This window comes from Myxocyprinus asiaticus, chromosome 39 (genome assembly GCF_019703515.2).
Source record: "Myxocyprinus asiaticus isolate MX2 ecotype Aquarium Trade chromosome 39, UBuf_Myxa_2, whole genome shotgun sequence".
NCBI lineage: Eukaryota > Metazoa > Chordata > Actinopteri > Cypriniformes > Catostomidae > Myxocyprinus > Myxocyprinus asiaticus.
This window is the reverse complement of record NC_059382.1, coordinates 6,573,249-6,595,173: the sequence shown is the minus strand read 5'-3', so window position 1 is coordinate 6,595,173 and position 21,925 is coordinate 6,573,249. Positions and strand designations below refer to the sequence as shown.

At 39.5% G+C, this 21,925-nt stretch overlaps 1 protein-coding gene across 2 annotated transcripts in view; it reads left to right on the top strand.

The window, feature by feature from the left end:
- The window catches only part of LOC127429840 (roundabout homolog 1-like), a 353,547-nt gene that overhangs the window by 262,524 nt on the left and 69,098 nt on the right, over nucleotides 1-21,925 (top strand). For both annotated transcript variants that reach the window (XM_051679115.1, XM_051679116.1), the window contains 4 exons: nucleotides 2,374-2,531; nucleotides 9,397-9,517; nucleotides 14,807-14,945; nucleotides 15,347-15,474. In XM_051679115.1, coding sequence (XP_051535075.1) covers nucleotides 2,374-2,531; nucleotides 9,397-9,517; nucleotides 14,807-14,945; nucleotides 15,347-15,474 — 546 coding nt within the window. The remainder of the gene's footprint in view (nucleotides 1-2,373; nucleotides 2,532-9,396; nucleotides 9,518-14,806; nucleotides 14,946-15,346; nucleotides 15,475-21,925) is intronic.

Genomic DNA, 21,925 nt, shown 5'->3' with positions numbered 1-21,925 from the left:
GAGTCAAGTTGCCTGTGCCATTTGTGTCATGCACAAGTTGCTGCCGATGTAGTGTTCTAAATTGGTCACTTCTGAGGTTCCATATCAAATAGGATGTGACTCAAGGGCCCTTCACACTAAACACGTCCTTGCAGTAAAAAAAAAGAAAAAAAAAAGAGCAGAACGCAGGTATTTCGAGATGCATTTTTAACTGTTCAGGTTCTTATTAACTTATTAAAAACAATGGTACTCCTGCACAAGATGCTAAAAGAACAGTGAGAAAAAGACTTCCGTATAGTACATGTTTTCATAGGAAAACAATAGAAAAACAGTGAGGACAGACACAAAAATACATTTGGTGTGAAGAGCCCCTTAGGTGACAGATGCCTATGTAGGCTGTAGAGAGCAAGACAGCTGACTTGGTTTTGGAACAGAGTCTCTCTCTCTCTCTCTCTCTCTCTCTCTCTCTCTCTCTCTCTCTCGCTCTCTCTCTCTCCGATGCACTCCAGTGGTTTATTTTATTGCCAGAACCTCATTTTGTAGACACGTGTTCAGAGCAAAAGACATATGCACACATCCTCCCCCACAAGGCCCTGTTAAAAAGAGAATGTTATCAAGTTTCTCAGCTTAAGAGTTCAATTCAAAGTGAGGGCTGGTTTCACACAACTGTGCAAACTCCATCCCAGATTGTTGGTACTGCGTGAAAATCAGCATCCCTGGTGATACACGGACAGTGAGAACAGTTCACACTGGATAAATTAAGCGCATGTTCCTTTATCCAGTGATATTCTGGTGTGTATGTGTGCTGTGCCTGCCTAATTATGTTGGTCAAGGAAAACTAGAGGCTTGTTGAAATTCTTGGCTGGAAGAAACGATATGCTTGAGAGATGTTATAGAGAAAAGATGGAGAGAAATGGAAATAGAGAGTGAGAGAGATAATATAATATTTATTACTATATAAATTATTTCCATTTATCTCAGAGTTACTTTGCTAAAAAAAAAAAAAAAAAAGGTTTGCTGGTCTTAGCTGGTTTAAGCTGGTGTAGCTGATTTTTCCAGCCTGGCCAAGCTGACAAGTGCCCAAAGCCCCTCTAAAAACAGAAAACAGGCCACCTTAAACAGCTTGGCCAGGCTGCAAGACCAGCTTTCTACTTCAGGCTGATTTAAGTTTTTTTTTTTTTTTTTTCTTTAGGGGAATCACCTTTCTTGGACTTTTCAGAGGGGTAAAAGGGGGATTTTTACCTGCTGTGACATTACAAGCAGGAGAAACTGGAATCATATGGCCAATTAAGTGCTTAAAGTCTTAAAGGAATTTGGAGGCAGTCAGAAGTTCAGGTTATCTTGAGCATCCCGCTTTGATCTAATGCTGAGGTTAATTGCGCCGACAGTAACACGTTGAGGAGCGTGAGAGCTGAGAGAAGTGTGCATTTGTCGACTTAAACTTAACTTTGGAAAAGGGCAGAAATATTGGTATGTGGTTAACTCAGAAATCTCAGAATTCCTGAATGGACATTAAAGAGAAAATATATGTGCTGTTTATTATAATACCGAAGCATGAATCTGATTTTGTCAGAGCCGTGAGCCTCTAACACACTGAACTGTGGCACTCGTCTGGGTTACTAGACTTTGAATCTGGTTTGCAACATTTCTCAGGCGAAACGAACGGTAGACTCGACTCACAATTGATTGCGATAGTGTTAGCATGTTGCTAAGCTAATAACGCAATACTCTAATAAACAATAAAATATATAGCACCCAAATAATGGGTAAAATAGTCAAGTTGCTATGTTTCACCAAATGTGCTTTTCCCATGTCATACGTATACAGTATAATGGGAAGCTTTCAGACTAATCTATTGTGCTGATGTGATGTATGTACAACAGCCTACATGACACTGAAAAGAATGTTGTCTTAGATTAATAGGACTACTTTAAGCAAATCTGTCACATTTCAAGACAACTGGGTTGACTAACTTGAATCTGAATTACGTTAGACATTATTGCACACTTGAACATGAAGATCAGGAGACTGGTTGGTGGTTTGGATGGATGTTCAATCTTTGCTGCTGACCAGCATTCCACATTAATATCACTTACATGTTGAGACGCCAGCGTAACAAGGTCTACTCAACAGAAAGAGTGCTTCCATGTTTCACGTTTCAAACTCTTTTGTGGGTTTTTAGCTAATGTAAACAGATGTTTTAGGCTTAATCGTTGTATGTTTGAAATAGATTAGAGGTGCTTTGCGCCAGGCAAGAGAAGAAATATGTTCCTCTGGTGGTTAGTAATTTGTTATTGCTCTGCCGTAGCACGAATGGTTTCCTGTTTGAGAATCTGCCGTCTTAGGGAAATGCTGCGCATGTGTTTAATGCCATTTTCTTTTTCTCTTTTTCAGTTCTCCGTGATGACTTCAGACAGAACCCTGTGGATGTAATGGTGGCGGCAGGTGAGCCAGCGGTCATGGAGTGCCAGCCGCCCCGTGGGCACCCAGAACCCACCATATCCTGGAAGAAAGATGGTGTCACCATAGACGACAGAGACGAAAGGATTACGGTAAGAATGAGATTTGAGTGTGTTAGACCAGCTTAGACTAGCATGAATTTCCATGCTGGTCCAAGTGTAGCAATCATCATGTTTGGAAAGTCATCTTTCTGGTTGGAATCTGGTGACCAACCAACCAGTTGTCATTTTGGATAAAAACATCGGCTTAAAGAATTCATGTAAATGTAAAGATCGTTCCTTTGGTTTCAAACCCTTTTACATGCTGGTGTTTGGATTCATTATAGAGAGACAGTTCTCAAGTGTTCTGATCCCATCATAATACTGGACTTCTTTAAGTAAACCAATTTCTATATTCCAACTAACCATTACTAATGAAGACCCACTGATTTGTTGCCTAATAAACAACACTGCACCACATAGAAGGAAGTTCCCTCATTTAATGCATGTGGATAACAATTGCTTCTGCTGCATTTTTCAAGCAAATGAAGGGTGATTAGGGCTTCTGCTGATGAGTGTTTAAACTGTGTCGTGGCCAAAGACTCTGTCAAGGAAAATTAATAGAGCCCACTCATTTGATTGGAAGGTCTTGTGGGAATGAAAGTTTGCCTTCGCAAGTCGAAAACTCGCCACTGATTTAATGCAGTCTTTAAACCAGGGGCACCAATTAGTTTTTTCTAATTAAATGTGGGGGAAATTAAGTAACAGAATCAATCAGCTCTCTTTTGTCGTTTAAAGAGTGACTTTGGTGTGCACAGCGCTGCTCGTTTTCCATTTGGCTAATTCGTTGAGAATAAAGCTAAAGGTGGTTTTGGAGCTGTTAGTTTTAATCAGACTGTTGGCAGTGGTTTTTGGGAATACAAATTCAGCATTTAGTGGCTAAAAAGGAAATTATAATGAGTTACGCATTCCAAGGTTTGGACAACGTTTTTAATCGTGCAGTCACACTAGACTTTGTGTTCCATTCACTTCCATTCAAGCACAAAGTAGAATCAAGTACATGCAATGTAGTTTCCTCTTTCGCTGCGTACCAAGTTCAGGTTTGGTGAATACTGACCTGCAAATTCAAATTTTGTCACATATTTGATGTTTGATATTAAAGGAATATTCCGGGTTCAATACAAGTTAAGTTCAATCGACAGCATTTGTGGTATAATATTGATTACAACAAAAAAATTATTTTGGCTCGTCTCTCCATTTCTTTAAAAAAAGCAAAAATCTTGTTTACAGTGAGGCACTTACAGTGGAATTTAATGGGGGCCAATTTTTGAACATTAAAATAGCCACAAGACATAAACAATATGCATGTAAACATGATTTTAGTGCAATAACATCACTTATTAACCATGTCTGTGTGAAGTAATAGCCAATTTTACAACTTCATTGCCATGACGATGTAATGTCAACAAACCCTAAAATGACCATTAAAATGACAATTTAAACAACTTTACAGCTCAAATAATACAGGAGTTTTAACAGAAGAATAAACAATATTTTTTAACAGCATTTAATAATGTTGGTTAATTTGAATTAATGGAAATACAATTGTTCATTGTTAATTCATGTTAGTTCATAATGCAGGAACTAATGTTAACATAAATTAATTTGAAAAAATGTATTAGTTTATGTTAAAACTAACATTAACCAAGATTAAAAAGTGCTGTAGCTCATGTTGACTAATGTAGTTAACTGATGTTAATGAATGCAACCTTATTGTAAAGTTTTACCACATTTATATGTGACTCTTATTTTATAAACTATGTGACATACATTTCAGTAACAAAAATACTGAAATACCACTACGGTATTATAATAATATGATATTTATTTTAATATTATAATAAATCTATAATATGCTTCATTAAATAAACATCATTTATTGACTCTTGGCTCAATACAAACAATACAAACTTTAAAACTGCATGGTTTGCAGTGTTGCGGAAAAGTGGAGTAGATACAGTATATTTTAATAGTTTGATTGTATTATTATTATTTGTCTTATTTCTTATTTATTAAAATCAGAAGCCCTAGAGTGACATCATATCTTGTGCCCAAATTCTTTGCAGAGTCTGAAGTTTAACACACTTTTCAGGGGTTGTTTAACCAAACCCGTACTGATCACAAAATACAAATTTAAAGGATTAGCTCACCCAAAAATAAAATTCCAGATGTGTGTGACTTTCCTTCTTCAGCAGAACCAAAATGAAGAATTCTGTAAGCCCATTTTGGCTCAGTTTGTCCATAAAATGCAAGTAAATGGGTGCCATCAGGCTGCAGGCTGGCTGCGGTCCAAAAGGAATATTTAGGCAGCATAAAAGTAATCCACACGACTCCAGTCGATCATTTAATGTCTTCTGAAGCAAATCGATAGGTTTGTGTAAGAAATGTTTTTATTATTGAAACATTTTTAACTTTAAATCATTGCTTCTGGCCATTGCTGGATTGCTGTTTGAAGTTAACTAAATCTCGCGTGATGTTCGTTCCTCTGTTGTATACAAAGCACACGCTTCCGACTTCTCACGCGAACGTGCCATTGCGCTTACGTCACTGATGCATCGATTGCTGGCAGGAAACAATTTTAAAACATTAATAAAGTTTTAATTATCAATTTATTTTTTACACAAACTTATTGATTCGGTTGAGAAGACATTAATTGATTGACGGGAGTCGTGTGGATTACTTTTATGCTGCCTAAATATGCATTTTGGACTGTAAAGAACTTCACAGCAGAAGGGAAGGAGAACACAGGGAAGTGGGTTTTCCAGGCTCAGGTAAGACTTTTAATCAGCCACTTCAGTGCTTTACAACTTCACATACTCATCAGCTTCAAAGGCACATAGTCACTTAAACACATCAGCTTCACAGGCACGTAGTTACTTAAACACATCAGTTTCACAAACACAATAGATTAAATGCAACAGCTTCAGAAGCACCGTGGCCTTCCTTGTGCCAGACTCTCTCTCTTCTCTGCTGGTGGCGTGGCTACTTATATGCCGGTTTCCCCATGCTCACTGGAATTAGAAACAGGTGTTAAACATAATCTAGCTCAGGTGCAAGTGCCCTTACACTTCCTCTCTCTCCGGACGGACGCTTGACCATGCCCCTGCTGCCACATGGACCGTCAAATAGCCTGCAGCCTGATGGCACCCGTTTACTTGCATTGTATGGACAAACTGAGCTGAAATGGGCTTATGAAATTCTTCCTTTCGGTTCTGCTGAAGAAAGAAAGTCATACATATCTGGGATGGCTTAAAGGTAAGTAAATCATGAGAGAATTTTCATTTTTGGGTGAACTAACCCTTTAATTGTGATGTTTGTATTCAATTGTGAAAAAAAGCTCAAATTAGGTTATTGTTATTCAACCACAAATATTCAAAACTGATATGCATAAGATAATGGTCTTGAAACTTAATGGAGTGGTGGTGGTGTAGTGGGCTATAGCACAGAACTGGTAGCAGAAGGTTGCCAGTTTGATCCCCACAACAACCACCACTGTGTCCTTGAGCAAGGCACTTAACTCCAGGTTGCTCCGGGGGGATTGTCCCTGTAATAAGTACACTGTAAGTCACTTTGGATAAAAGCGTCTGCCAAATGCATAAATGTAAATGTAATGGTGACTGTTATTCTGCTTAACATCTCCTTTTCATGTTTCACAGAAAAAAGAAAAAAAAAATTGTCTCTAAAATTTTTGGCTGAACTATCCCTTTAATTGTGATGTTTGTATTCAATTGTGAAAAAAAGCGCAAATTAGGTTATTGTTATTCAACCACAAATATTCAAAACTGATATGCATTGAAACATTGGATCAACTACGGATAGTTGCATGCAATAATGAGCATCAGCACACTTATTATGCATTTGCTTTGAGCGCAATTTCGCCATTAATTGCTTTTCAACAGTAATTGCTGTAGTCTGCTCAATAATTAACTGGAGCTCACAGTTTGTATTATCTACTTGCTGTTTGTTCTGCGTTTGTGCGTGATTATCTGGCCTACTGAATTACTCCAAACAGCAAGCACCGTACGAGAACTTCTGCTCAACAACCGTTGTCAAACAACACAAGACAAAAGGCATGTGGATACAGAAATCTCCCAACGCTCCAACTGATTTCATCCTCGACAGCCTTCCTGCTGTTGTCAGAGAACGGAGAGAATGAGGGTGCTTTCATTGACTCTGGACGGACTGTAAAGGGATCCCGCCTTGATGGAACTCCAAATATGAGTCTGTGTGTGTGAGACTTGAAGGATATGAAGAAGAGTTAGTGTGCTAGTGTCACTCCAAATCCATATGACTATCCTTCTTATGCAAATAGCAAAGGAAATGTTTTAATATAAAGTATATATCACAGACTGTCCTCTCAATACCTTGGCAGTGGATAGTGACTCACTTTAAAGCTTTAAAAAGGAGCCAAAAAAAGTAATACAAGTTTAGAATGACAGGAGAGTGAGAAATGATGACAGAATTTTCATTTTTGGGTGAACTGTTCTTTTAAATTAAAGAACTTAGTACAACTACTTTACAGATTATTGAAATCGACTTGAGGTTATGGACTTCATTAATGGAGTTTCCAATCAGTCACTTATGAGATTCCATTTCAGATTGAATGCTGCCAATGTAAACAGAAGTCAGCACAGCAGTTCTCTAGGTTTTGGAACAGAGCTATTGTGTTTCTCCAACGTGTTAACTTTTCTGAAGCACATTCTCAATTTTCCTCTGTATTCATTTCCGCTAAATACACACAAACGCACTCCAACGTGTGACCTGACCTTGTCTGCTTTGTGTGTCTCGTGCCATTTCAGCCGTTAAGCTCTCACTCAAACAAATAGTAACATAATGACACTTCAAACCCTCTCCAACACCACGGGGTGTCTTAAATAAACTCGGCCTCCTTCCTCTCCCCTCCACCCGACTCCTTGGTTTAAAGACTCTTCTCCACCATTAATATTTAGTAGAGGTGACGGGGCTCAAGAATGCTTCAGAAGATCGTAGAACATGTCCGGTTAGGAAGTGCTGGAGATGTCCCATGGGACACTGATGGAGACCTGAGGAAGATTTTGTTTTTATGTTTGCTGAAGTTTAAATGTCTTTTAAATGTAGATCTGGACAAAAACAGATCTGTCTGATTGTCTATTGTTTATTTGTTTGTTTGTTTGTTCATTCAGTCGTATCTATTTATCTGTCTGTCGGTCTGCCATTTATTCATTTGTTTATTTGTTTATTCATTCATATCTATCTATCTGTCTGTCTATCTGTCTGTCTGTCTGTCTGCCTGCCTGATGTTTGTTCATATCTGTCTGTCTATAGTTTAGTCATTTGATCAATCATTTTATCATCATTTAATTATCATTTAATTGTTCTATCTGCCAGTTAATTACTTTTTTCCCATTACATTTATTTATTTAATTTTTTTTATCTTCATTACTGGCAATGCATGTACAGACATTTATATTTTACATATGTCCTTTGTGCACATGACCTAGAGAGTGTAATATCTGTAATTAATTTGTAAATTATGGGCTTTACAGCTAATATATCTGTTTGTTACTCCTCTGGTCTTTATCTGAGACTCTGTTTACACATTCCACATATTAACACACTGCTGGACTCAACACTGTCAGTGAATGATAACCAATGAGACATGACATGCTCTGCCATAAAGTGAACCCACATGTTGACCTGTATAAGTGCAGGCAGGTAGGGGGGCGTAGGAGAGCTGCCACATTCTGCTCCCCATCATTGACTCTCACCGTGTGGTCTCATAATGCATGGATCAGATTTTTTGTGTGTGTGTGCGTGTGTGTGTGTGTGTGTGTGTGTGTGTGTGTGAACTGTTGATATGACAAGGAACCCCCTGGCCTGTAATAAAATCTCTGGGAAAATATAAGCTCACCTGTATTGCCGATGCACACATTCACACACATTGACATGTATTCATATATGTATCTAGATATGTATGTACTGTAGGTATTACAAGGGTTGTTGACAGGGGAAATAATGGGAATGTTGCCCCGGTCCTTTGACAAGGGGGGCGGGCCACTTAGTCCTCCAACAATTTGCGAGGGGAAAAAAATAGATAGATAGATAGATAGATAGATACATGTATATGTTGTGTATCTATTTGCAGTATAAGTTCATAGAGGCTTTGTGATTTATGGGGGTTGTTGTACATCATATTCTTTGGGGCTTGGGTGAATTGGAAAAAGTACTTTAAATGAAAGTATATAAAAGTGAATCTTACAAAACCTCTCAAAAACATGTCCAAGTCATATTTCTGCTCAAAATCAAAGGAAAAATATAATAAGACATTACTTTTTACACTGGCATATTTTTAGAACCAATAAGAATTAATGTATTTTTGCAGTATTTTCATGACAATTCAGCACACGCCCCATTCTCATTACTGTAATATAAAAAAGATAATTCTCATTACTGCAATATATATATAAAAAAAAAATTATATAATGATTAATATATATTTTTTTAATGTATTCATTATTTAGTATTTATTCATAATGGTGGTATTGATTGTTCTGTCTTTAATTCATGCTGATTTAAAAACAACAACTGCATTGTAAAGAGAATCTAATGAAACTATTGAAAACAACCCATTTCTGATTAAGAAATAAGTAATTTACAAAAAAAAAAAAAAAAAACGTCTTGACACATTATGGTAATAAGAATTTGTGTGGGAAATCTTCATTTTCTTTATGGAACAAATCAAATGAATATATATATTCTTTTGATTTCAGGGTGAAATGTAACCTGGATGTGGTGCAATAAAAAGTGAAAGTATCTAGTACAAAAGTTTCCTCGTTAAATTTGAAATGTGAAAGTTATTAAAAAGTAAATATTATGAAAAAGAGAACATAGCATGACTATAATTTATTAATGTAACTCTTTAATCTTTTCTTTCTTTTAGATACGAGGTGGAAAACTAATGATTACGAATACCAGGAAGACGGACGCGGGAAAATACGTTTGCGTGGGAACCAACATGATGGGCGAACGAGAGAGTGAGATCGCAGAGTTGACCGTTCTCGGTATGTATTGACTAAATATCACTTCTTCTGGTAAAATTTCACATATATGCAAAATTATTTTAAATGTATGGATTTTGCTTTGTCAGATAACTGATTGGCAAAAACTTGGGCATATGATTTGTCTTCTTCCAGACACACATGTATACAGTTGAAGTCAGAAGTTTACATACACTTAGGTTGAAGTAATTAAAACTCATTTTTTAACAACTCCACAGATTTCATATTAGCAAACTATAGTTTTGGCAAGTCGTTTAGGACATCTACTTTGTGCATGACACAAGTAACATTTGTTTACAGACAGATTGTTACACTTTTAATTGACTTCATCACAATTCCAGTGGGTCAGAAGTTTACATACACTAAGTTAACTGTGCCTTTAAGCAGCTTGGAAAATTCCAGAAAATGATGTAAAGCCTTTAGGCAATTAGCCAATTAGCTTCTGATAGGCTAATTGGAGTCAATTGGAGGTGTACCTGTGGATGTATCTTAAGACCTACCTTCAAACTCGGTGCCTCTTTGCTTGACATCATGGGAAAATCAAAAGAAATCAGCCAAGACGTCAGAAAAAAACATTTGTGGACCTTCACAAGTCTGGTTCACCCTTGAGTACAAACATGTATGCAAGTATAAACACCATGGGACCACGCAGCCATCATACCGCTCAGGAAGGAGACACATTCTGTCTCCTAGAGATGAACGTAGTTTGGTGAGAAAAGTGCAAATCAATCCCAGAACAACAGCAAAGGACCTTGTGAAGATGCTGGAGGAAACAGGTAGACAAGTATCTATATCCACAGTAACAGGAGTCCTAAATCGACATAACCTGAAAGGCTGCTCAGCAAGGAAGAAGCCACTGCTCCAAAACCACCACAAAAAAGCCAGACTGCAGTTTGCAAGTGCTTATGGGGACAAAGATATTTTATTACAACCTTTTAAGTCAGGCACAAGCTGAATAATCGGTTAAGAACTAATGATTAAACGTTGCAATAATCGCCGAATAGTCGAATAATCGTTCTAATAATCGTTAGATTCATTGATTATCAAAATAATCATTAGTTGCAGCCCTAGTGGCCATCACAAAGCCCTGACCTCAATCTGATAGAAAATGTGTGGGCAGAACTGAAAAAGCGTGTGCGAGCAAGGAGTCCTACAAACCTGACTCAGTTACACCAGTTCTGTCTGGAGGAATGGGCCAAAATTCCAGCAACTTATTGTGAGAAGCTTGTGGACGGCCACCCAAAATGTTTGACCCAAGTTAAACAATTTTAAGGCAATGTTACCAAATACTAACAAAGTGTATGTAAACTTCTGACCCACTGGTAATGTGATGAAAGAAATAAAAGCTGAAGTAAATCATTCTCTCTACGATTATTCTAACATTTCACATTCTTAAAATAAAGTAGTGATCCTAACTGAAATAAGACAGGGAATGTTTTCTACGATTAAATGTCAGGAATTGTGAAAAACTAAGTTTAAATTTATTTGGCTAAGGTGTATGTAAACTTCTGACTTCAACTGTATTTGATCAGATTCCCACACAAACCCTTTGTGCATTTGTAAATGCATGCAGATGGATTCACTTAAACACACACAAACACATCGTATGAATTGTTTGTTTATGGGCAGCGCAGGAGAGAATCCAGATGTTTCAAGTTTGTGTGCATAGCTGTTGGACGACTCGAGCGTGTCATTGACCCTGTTAGGACACATGTACCCATAAACCTTATTGTGTTTGCTCATTAAACAAATACCAGCTCACACCTCACACTTCATACATACTTCATAAAAACACACATATACTCGCACAGAAATATACATTCATTTGTGATCCTCAATCTTACCATATCAGTTTGCACCCTGCAACATCAGAATTTTGTTCCAAGTGTGAAAAAGGCTGTGACAGTTCCTCCTCAGTCTTTGTAATTGGGGATTTTATACAGTATACAGTGGCATGCAAAAGTTTGGGCACCCCTGGTCAAAATTTCTAGAAGATGAACTGATCTCCAAAAGGCATAAAGTTAAAGATGAAACATTATTTTCAACATTTTAAGCAATATTAGTGTATTATTTTAATTTTGTACAATTTCAGAGTGAGAAAAAGGAAAGGAGCACCATGCAAATGTTTGGGCACCCCAAGAGATTTGAGCTCTCAGGTAACTTTTACCAGGGTCTCAGACCTTAATTAGCTTGTTAGGGCTATGGCTTGTTCACAATCATCGTTTGGAAAGGCCAGGTGATGCAAATTTCAAAGCTTTATTCATACTCTGACTCCTCAAATCTTGTCCCAAAAATCAGCAGCCATGGGCTCCTCTAAGCAGCTGCCTAGCACTCTGAAAATTAAAATAATTGATGCCCACAAAGCAGGAGAAGGATGTAAGAAGATAGCAAAGCGTTTTCAGTTAATGTAATTAAGAAATGGCAGTTAACAGGGACGGTGGAGGTCAAGTTGAGGGCTGGAAGACCAAGAAAACTTTCAGAGAGAACTCCTCGTAGGATTGCTAGAAAGGCAAATCAAAACCCCTGTTTGACTGCAAAAGACCTTAAGGAAGATTTAGCAGACTCTGGAGTAGTGGTGCACTGTTCTACTGTGCAGCGACACCTGCACAAATATGACCTTCATGGAAGAGTCATGAGAAGAAAAACGTTCCTGCATCCTCACCACAAATTTCAGCGTCAGGCGTTTGCAAATGAACATCTAAACAAGCCTGATGCATTTTGGAAACAAGTCCTGCGGACTGATGAAGTTAAAATATAACTTTTTGGCCACAATGAGCAACGGTATGTTTGGAGAAAAAAGGGTGCAGAATTTTATGAAAAGAACACCTCTCCAACTGTTAAGTACGGGGGTGGATCGATCATGCTTTGGGCTTGTGTTGATGCCAGTGGCACATGGGAACATCTCACTGGTAGAGGAAAGAATGGATTAAATTAAATACCAGCAAAATCTGGAAGCAAACATCACACCATCTGTAAAAAAAGCTGAAGATGAAAAGGGGATTGCTTCTACAACAGGATAATGATCCTAAACACACCCAAAATCCACAATGGACTATCTCAAGAGGCGCAAGCTGAAGGTTTTGCCATGGCCCTCACAGTCCCCCGACCTAAACATCATCGAAAATCTGTGGATAGACCTCAAAAGAGCAGTGCATGCAAGACGGCCCAAGAATCTCACAAAACTAGAAGCCTTTTGCAAGGAAGAATGGGCGAAAATCCCCCAAACAAAACTTGAAAGACACTTAGCTGACTACAGAAAGCTTTTACAAGCTGTGATACTTGCCAGGGGGTGTTACTAAGTACTGACCATGCAGGGTGCACAAACTTTTGCTTCGGGCCCTTTTCCTTTTTTGTTATTTTGAAACTGTAAAAGATGAATATAAAAAAGTAAAATTGTTTAAAATATTAAAGAAATGTGTCATCTTTAACTTTAAGCCTTTTGGAAATCAGGCCATCTTTTGCTTGCTTAGCTATTCACAGCAACAGAAATTTTGATCAGGGGTGCCCAAACTTTTGCATGCCACTGTATATCATATACAGCCTATAATATACAGAATGTTTTTTTACAACTGGCTGTATATTGTATATAAAACATATACGCATCAATATCATTATTCAATGTTTTGACTGTTTTAGACTCAAAATCAGGCAGTGAAAGTCAACAGTAGTAAGTAGCAAATCATGATTCAAAGTTATGGCATAAGCTAAAGGGTATCAACTGTTTAAAATAAGAGACGAGCCCTTCTATGTCCCCGCCCAACTTCCTGTTTCATTATAAAGTACATCAACACAGGAAAGAAAAGGGGCCTTAATACTGTATCCTCACATCAATGAGTAAGATAATATCAATGTTATATAATCTTAATAAACAGATCTAAGAGGAGGCTTTAGAATTAGATGCATGCACTGTTAGGCTAAAACAATAATGTCAGAGGCCTAGCTGAGGGAAGAATGAAAGTCGGATTGTTTGTTAGAGGAAATCCACTAAATGTCCCTCATGTAGCTGTTATGAAAGAGAGAAAGAGAAAGTGAGAGGAGAAAGAATAAATAAAGGTAAATATGGTGAGATGTTCCATTTACTGTAAGACAAATACAGGATGTTGCGTTCAGTAAGTGCCTAAGTAGCCAGTCAGATTAGAGAAGAGCAATGACCTGAAAATGTCTATTTCATTTCATGTATTTCCTAATAACTAAGGCTGTCAATCGATCAAAATTGTTACAATAAATTGCAAGACACACTGAATAATTAATTAAATTAATGGTGAATTATTGCATGTATGAATATTTACTTATGAAAATCCCCCAAAGAAAGATATTTCAAACATTATTATGGCAGCCAAGTAAATCATTTAATAGACATTACAAAAAGTGGCTGTAAAAGTCAACAAAGGCCTGTTACTGGCCTATTGTTCAGAGAAATGTATTTTGCAAACGAGTTTCACCTAAAATGCGTGGATTCATCCAAAATGCACTATTGTTTAATTGTTTGTCTCTTTGGTCATTGCATTTCACACCATTAGCGGCTTTTTCTTAAGATCGTCCTTAAGATGTCACATCTTTGTACTACATTAAAGGGATAGTTCACCCCAAAAAAGGAAAACTCTCTCAACATTTTACTCACCCTCATGCCATCCCAGATGTGTATGAATTTCTTTCTTCTGCTGAACCCAAATTAAGATTTTTAGAATAATATTTCAGCTCTGAAGGTCCATAAAATGCAAGTGAATGGTGACCAAAACTTTGAAGCAAAAAAAGCACATAAAAGCTGCAGTAAAGTAATCCATAAGACTCCAGTGGTTAAATCAATGTCTTCAGAAGCGATATGATAAGTGTGGGTGAGAAACAGATTCATGTTCAAATCCTTTTTTACTTAAAATCTTCACTTTCACTTTCACATTCTTCTTCTTTTCTTTTTGGCGATTTGCATTCTTTGTGCATATCACCACCTACTGGCCAGGGAGAAGAATTTATAGTAAAAAAGGACTCATATTTATCTGTTTCTCGCCCACACCTATCATATCACTTCTGAAGACATGGATTTAACCACTGGAGTCATATGGATTACTTTTATGCTCCCTTTATGTGCATTTTGGAACTTTTGGCCACCATTCACTTGCATTGTGAGGACCTACAGAGCTGATTTATTCTTCTAAAAGGTATTCATTTGTGTTCAGCAGAAGAAAGAAAATCATATGCATCTGGGATGGCATGAGGGTGAGTAAATGAACTATCCATTTAAGCATATTGCTCTACTAATAATCTTTGTGTTTTTGTATTTGTGTGCATGTGAAGAGAGGCCCAGTTTCTTGCGGAAGCCGAGCAGTCAGTCTGTGCTGGTGGATCAGAGTGTTGAGTTCAGGTGTGAGGCTCATGGAGACCCCGTGCCCACCATTCGCTGGAGGAAAGAGGATGGAGAACTGCCCAAGGGGCGGTACGTACACCACTTGTTTTTGTGCACATAATGAAACCTGAACAGGTTCAACCTGAAGAAAAAATGTTTCATAAACCTACAAAATAATGTCTTAATGTGATTTTATAGCAGCTTTAGGAATGCAGAAATTATTGTAGGGTAAGGATGGGGATTGTAATTAGTGCGCTTGCTAAGATAAGCATTATTATTCATCAAGTCGTGGCTTGTTACTTTTCTGAGTGATGAGACATTTTTACCTGGCGTACAATAAATTGGGTGAAAAAAGTTCCTAGACTTTCTTTGAAAGAGGGAATCCAGCCATATCTATGGGGCAGAATAACATACTGCAATCACAATGTTGCCTGTCAGGAGTAAGTGAAACTCTTGAGGAACCTCTGTTTGTGTATGTTTTGTGTTGTCAGGCATGAGATCTGGGAGGATCACACTCTCAAACTGAAGAGACTGACATCAGGAGACGCTGGTACTTACACCTGTCAGGCCGAAAACATGATGGGGAAGACAGAGGCCAGCGCCACCCTCACAGTCCACGGTAAGAACACCTTGTACTCTCATCTGTCATACTGCGTTTGATAAGCTGATACTGTAAATGTCCACCAGCAATTTTCTTTAATTTGAAGTTGCAAATGCCCTTCATAGATGGAAATTTGTGTCTGTCTTTTGGACCACTTCTTCACAGCTGTTAGTTTCGATACCTTTAGTGGTTTGACAGGTTGACACGTTGTTTTACCTGAGTGGATCTTTGATTTTGAATATCCCTCCGTAACTCTGGTGGAACTACAAGAACTGCAGACTGGACTTCCTCAAAAAACTATTAATATCTTTTGTTTTTTTAGTTTACACAATCTCAGATTTTTACTAAAATTATCTGAAAATATATAGCTTTTCCTTTCAAAATTCCAATAAATTAAATTAATAACATTTTATTTTTTTTTTTTTGTATTTTTTTAGTAATGGTTAGTCCATTAAATTTGATTTGTTATATAATTGAAATGCGTAAATCTTAAAAATAATAATAATAATAATTGAGTGTAAAATATAGATATTATAATTAAATTAAATTTCATTTCATTGAAATAAAATATTTTAATTAAAGATTTGAATTAATGTTTTAATTCATAACAAAATCAATTTATGAAATCTCTGATAAAATTAAATTAATAAAAAAAAAAAATTATTATTAAACATACTCAATTCAATTTGATGGAATTAATATATATATATTATAATATATATTATTTTTTTTTTCTCCATATTTTACAATAATAGCTAATCCATCAAAACTAAGAAATAACAAATGAAAATGTCTCGGTTACGTACGTAACCTCGGTTCCCTGAGACGAAGGGAACGAGACATTGCGTAGTTACGCATATGGGAAGTGCCTTCATACACGACCTAGTTGAAACATCTCTACAATAATGCCAATATTCTAATATTGGCTATGGTGTTTGAGCCCCGCCTGTTTTGGCGCGAAACTGTCTGCTATAAAAACAGGTGCACAAACACCATTTCCTTAGAATTTCTGATTGAGAACAAGGAGCGCATCGCTCGTGCCTCAAGAACTCTGAATCTTGTAGTGCGGCTAGCGTTCGCAATGTCTCGTTCCCTTCGTCTCAGGGAACCGAGGTTACGTACGTAACCGAGACATTCCCTAACGACTCAGTACACTTGACATTGCATAGTTATGCATATGAGGAACAGAATCCCATCACGCCGCACTAGAAAACTAGACGTTACGTCTAGGTTGTAAAACCCTGCGAATGTGTTTTGAGAGGACCATCCTGCTGCAAAACATATGTCTTGTAAGGACACACCATTCCCATGAGGAGGCCATGCCTCTAGTTGAGTGTGCTTGAACACCAATTGGGCAAGTCTTACCCTACGACTCATAAGCCGGGGTAATTGCATCGACAGTCCAGTGAGAGAGCCTTTGCATGGAGATGGACATTCCTTTTGTGCGTCCTCCATAGCATATAAAGAGCTGATCAGACAGTCTGAACTGGCAAGTATGCTCAACATATGCATGTAGTGCCCGTACAGGGCATAACAATGCAATGATTGTTCCTCATCCGAATTAAATGGAGGAGGGAAGAAAGCCTGAAGGTGAACCACCTGCGCTTTGACGGCCGTGGTTAGTACCTTGGGTACATCGCCTATCCTGGGTTTGACAGTGGCTCTTGAAAGACCAGGGCCAAACTCCAGACATGAATTGTCGACTGATAGTGAATGCAGGTCACAGACCCGTTTTACTGAGGCCAGAGCCAGCAGTAGTGCGGTCTTAACAGAGAGCATGTGCAGTTCAACAGAGTCCAAAGGCTCGAATGGGGGCCCTGCGAGAGCTTTTAGGACTAAAGTTAAGTCCCAAGTCGGGACTGTAGCCGGCCGATGAGTGTTTTAATCGTTTTGCTCCTTTAATGAACTTTATGATTAAATGATGCTTGCCAATAGAGGCGCCGGCTTCATGTGTGTGATACGCAGATATAGTTGCCACATACACTTTGAGTGTTGACAGGGTGAGTCCTGCGTCTAATCGCTCTTGAAGAAATATTAGAATTTCATGTATGGGGCAGTTTACTGGGTCCTTGCCATGTAAGAGACACCAGTCAGTGAACACCTTCCATTTTAGTGCGTAGAGGCGTCTCATGGACAGTGCTCCGGCTTGTAAAATGGTGTTCATGACTGAACGCGTCAGTTCTGGCCACGCGTTCAGGGACACACATGCAGTTCCACAGCTGGGGCTGGGGATGCCAGATTGTGCCTCGCGCCTGAGGGGAGATCCCTCCTCAGTGGTATTTCCCATGGTGAGCAAGCTGTACAGCATCTCTATCATTTCCGGAAACCATGGCTGGTTGGGCCATTTTGGCGCAACTAACAGAACTGTTTCCTTGTCCTCTCGGACTTTGCATATGACAGAGTGAATAAGGCATACTGGGGGAAACGTATATTTGTGTTTCGCCGGCCATTTATGTGCCATTGTATCCATTCCCAGCGGGGCTTAGGACTTCGAATAACAGAGGGGACAGTGGGCATTCTCCACTGAGGCAAATATATCGATTTCTGCTTTGTCAAATATTCCCCAAATTCTCAGTACAATTTGAGGATGAAGTCTCCATTCGCCCAGTATCTCAACAGTGGCGGTGAATGAATTCCACCTTGGCTGTTTATATATGCTACAACTGTCATGCTGTGTGAGCAAACCAGGACATGACAGCTCACTATTTCTGAAAGCCTTTAAGGCTAGAATTACAGCCAATAGCTCTAAGTGGTTGATGTGCCACGCCCTCCTCACACATGTCCAGGATGCCGCCGCCACAAATCCCACTGCTTTCTGAAACAGTTTCAGTGGAAGTGTTCTCCCCAGTTTGAACTGAGACGGACACTGTAGAATGGCTGAAGCAGTAAGTCTCTGTGCTGGCCTAACAGAGCCTCTGATTGTGGCAGTAACAGCCAATCATCGAGGTAGTTCAAAATGCGTACGCTGCTCAGTCAGAAGACAGAACACCATTGAAACGGGGTGGCCGGTGTGCAAAATTTGATCGTATAACCATGTTAGATCGCTTTTGCACCCTTTCTGAAATACCCGTTAGGGCTCGCCATGCATCCACATAACGGGACAGAGAGCAATTTGGTTTGCTCACTGTATATGATGCGACACTCACTATAGGAGAGCGGTTGCGCATAATGTGTGTGCTTTGAAGAGGAAAAAGGGGCTCTTCTATTGAGAATGTGTGAATGTGTGAGCATTTCATGCATTTGCAATGAATGCTGTATTCTTTTTTGCACTTATTGCATTTTTTATTGCATTTATTTGAGTGCAAGACACAGAAACAACATTTTGAACAATATTGTGAACAACAATATTCCTTTCCCGACAAACAGCAGTGGGGAGATGGGAAACAGTGTTTTGTGTCTCCAATCGAGCCTTTTTTGGAGTAACCACGGACTCTACTTTCCGCTTCAAAGGGTTGTGCCCGTCAGGAGCGCTTTTGCATGTGCTGATACACAGGTGACGGTGACGCAGCAGGTATGGGGCTTTTATTCGGGCACTGGCTCGAAACAGAGCGAGGGCGAACCGGCTGTGATGTACTCCGTTTGGGCATAAAGTGTCTCATAGCCTGTGACTGCTGCTGAATTGTGACATAACGCTCAGCAAACTTATTCACAGAACCGGCTGGAGACACTGGAGCATCCAAAAGAGTGGCTTTTTCCTTATCACTCATTTCTGTGAGGGTCAGCCATATACGTCGACCCAGAACTTCCAGGTTGACCATGGACTTGCCGATGGCCTGCGCAGTGACATTCATGGTATGCAGCGCTAAATCTGTAGCAGTGTGGAGCTTTCTGAATATCTCTGGATCGAAGCCGTGCTCGTCCATTTGCCTGAGGAGCTTGGCTTGAAATTCCTGGCACACCGCCATTGTGTGGAGTGCTGAACCAGCTTGTTCTGCTGCTGAGTAAGCTTTTCCCGCCAATGCGGACGTTTGTCGACACAGTTTGGAAGGATGTATGGGGCGTAATTTCCACGCTCTATTACTCACTGGGCAGAGGTGTGCCACTTTAATAACCGTTTTCTTCCCCGTGATCCACATTAAAGAGGATGGCGTCACTGCGTGAGCGTGTGGTCGCGTGCCAGGACTTGGCTAGTTCGTTATGAACTTCGGGGAAGAATTTGTGGGACGCTGCCATTTGACGGCGTCCGGACTGCTGGAACCATTCATCGAGGCGAGACTGTTCAGGTTTCTCTGGGGGAAACCAATCAGGGTGAAGCTCTTCGACCACCCTTGTAAGGACGCGGAGCATCTCCCTGTCAGTGGCGCGTGCACGTTCCTCGCCCTCGCAGGGGCAGCAGCATCATCCACTGACCACTCGCCTGATGCAGCGAGATACATAATGACATTATTATCCCCAGCGTCAGAACCGCTGCACAAGACGAGGCCACTCGCTCTTTCAGAAGGCCGGAGCTCGTCTCACACATAGTGTATCAGAAAACATGGGCTTCGCGGAGATTGAGGGGCTCGCGGGGCGTGTGCCGCCACAAGGACCACCTCAAAGTCATCCTGCTCGACCTCACGGCCCCGCAGTGCCTCCTCGTGGGAATCCTCAGGAAGAGGCGGATGGGAGGACTTGTGAGTCTGAATCATCCCTCAGAACAAGGGTGATTCACGAGCGAAGCGTGTTGAGACTCACACCCTCGCAGTGAGGGCAGTCTGTCTTCATGAGAGTCATCTCTGCATGGGCGCGGCCCAGACAGTAAACGCAGCTCTCATGCTGATATGACGGCGGGATGTGCCTCTCGTGCAAGGATTTACGGAACGATATCTTTAAAAAGACACGAACACGTAAGTGACTGTTTTAGATATATAAATATATAAATTAATATATATTTATATTTATATCACACAGTATACAATACACAATATACAATTGCTTTGTAAGGATACACAAACCCTGCCGAAGCGCTGCGGGGAATCAGGATGCTATGGCCCATTCACCAGCGAAGCGTCAATCGGCGAAGCGGTGTGATGTTCACCGGAACAATGCAGGGGAGCGGAAAGTTTTCGCGCGAAGATTCCGCCCGCAGACTAGTGTATATCGACGGTGATGATAGAGGGCTTCTAGACAAGATATGATGGTGTTTGTGCACCTTTTTATATCGGACAGTTTCGCACCAAAACAGGTGGGGCTCAAACACCATAGCCAATATTAGAATATTGCCGTTATTGTAGAGGTTACAACTAGGTTGTGTATGAAGGCACTCCCCATATGCGTAACTACGCAATGTCAAGTGTACTGAGTCGTAAGGGAATCCAATTTATCCATTACATAAAAGACAGTTATCCATTCATAGGCACAATTCATATTTGTTTGCAAAACAAAAATTCAAATAAATATAAAAAGCAAACAGAAATTCAGTCAAGTGGGTACAAATTTTTGACTGGAGTGTTAATATAACTATATAGCAGGACAGACCCCTTTTACTCATGAAGTAAATTCAGACACTTTTTTTTTCTTCTTTTGTTTTCTTTTTCACTATAGCCCCCTTGAGTTAAATTTCACACTCTTTGAGCTCAAGTCTTAAGAGAACAATGTCCACATTGTGTCCTGACACCCCAGAGCAATTTCCCCCGTCTTCTCTCTCCTTCCCAACTCTGCTTATTGCTTTTGCTCATTTTACTGCATATAGAAATGACTGAATTATTGTTGTACAGTACATTTATGTTTGCCCGGCATGTAACTTTGGATCCAGACTTATAAACAAGTCTACTTCAATAATCCATCTATTCAGTGAAGAGATTATATCTAAATGTGCTGTTGGCACAGATTTGATCTTCTAATGGCAGAGGAATGATATTTATCAAACATTTTAGCACTAGGATTTTGGAATGTTGAGAAATAACACTTTTACAGAACGTCTTTTGTCTCAGTAGTGTTTTTAGTGAACAACACATACAAGGGCTTTGTCTCAAAACCTAGTAAGCATTTTTGGGTGAACTGTCCCTTTAAGGCCCTGAAATGCTGTCTAGGTAGGCGTCTGACTTAATTTTGTGACACAGCCATGAAAACACACATACAGTATACTCTACACACTCAAGTATTTTAGAATAAGTCAGTTCTCTCTTAAAAGGCCATGAAAAGATAATGCTGGCTGCAAACGAGGCCTCTCAGCTGGTGATTTAGTCATTAGTATTGATGTATTTGAAGAGAGTGCTAGAATGCACAGTGAGTCCCAGGAGTAGCTGTGCTAATGGGCCATGGAAACCTAGTAGAGTGGGAGCTGCAACCGTTGCCAAGCGAGAAAACCGTGCCAGGCGAGTTCTCTGTACCCAGCTGCTCACAATTCTGTCATATACCTAATTTTCTCTCACTTGCTTTGTGTCACTCTGTCCATCTACTCCAACAGCCGTAAAGTCATTGTGTTAAAAATAACGTGAAATCAAAATGTACCCTTTTAGCTTTCTTAAGAAATGCCCCTGGTGTCAGT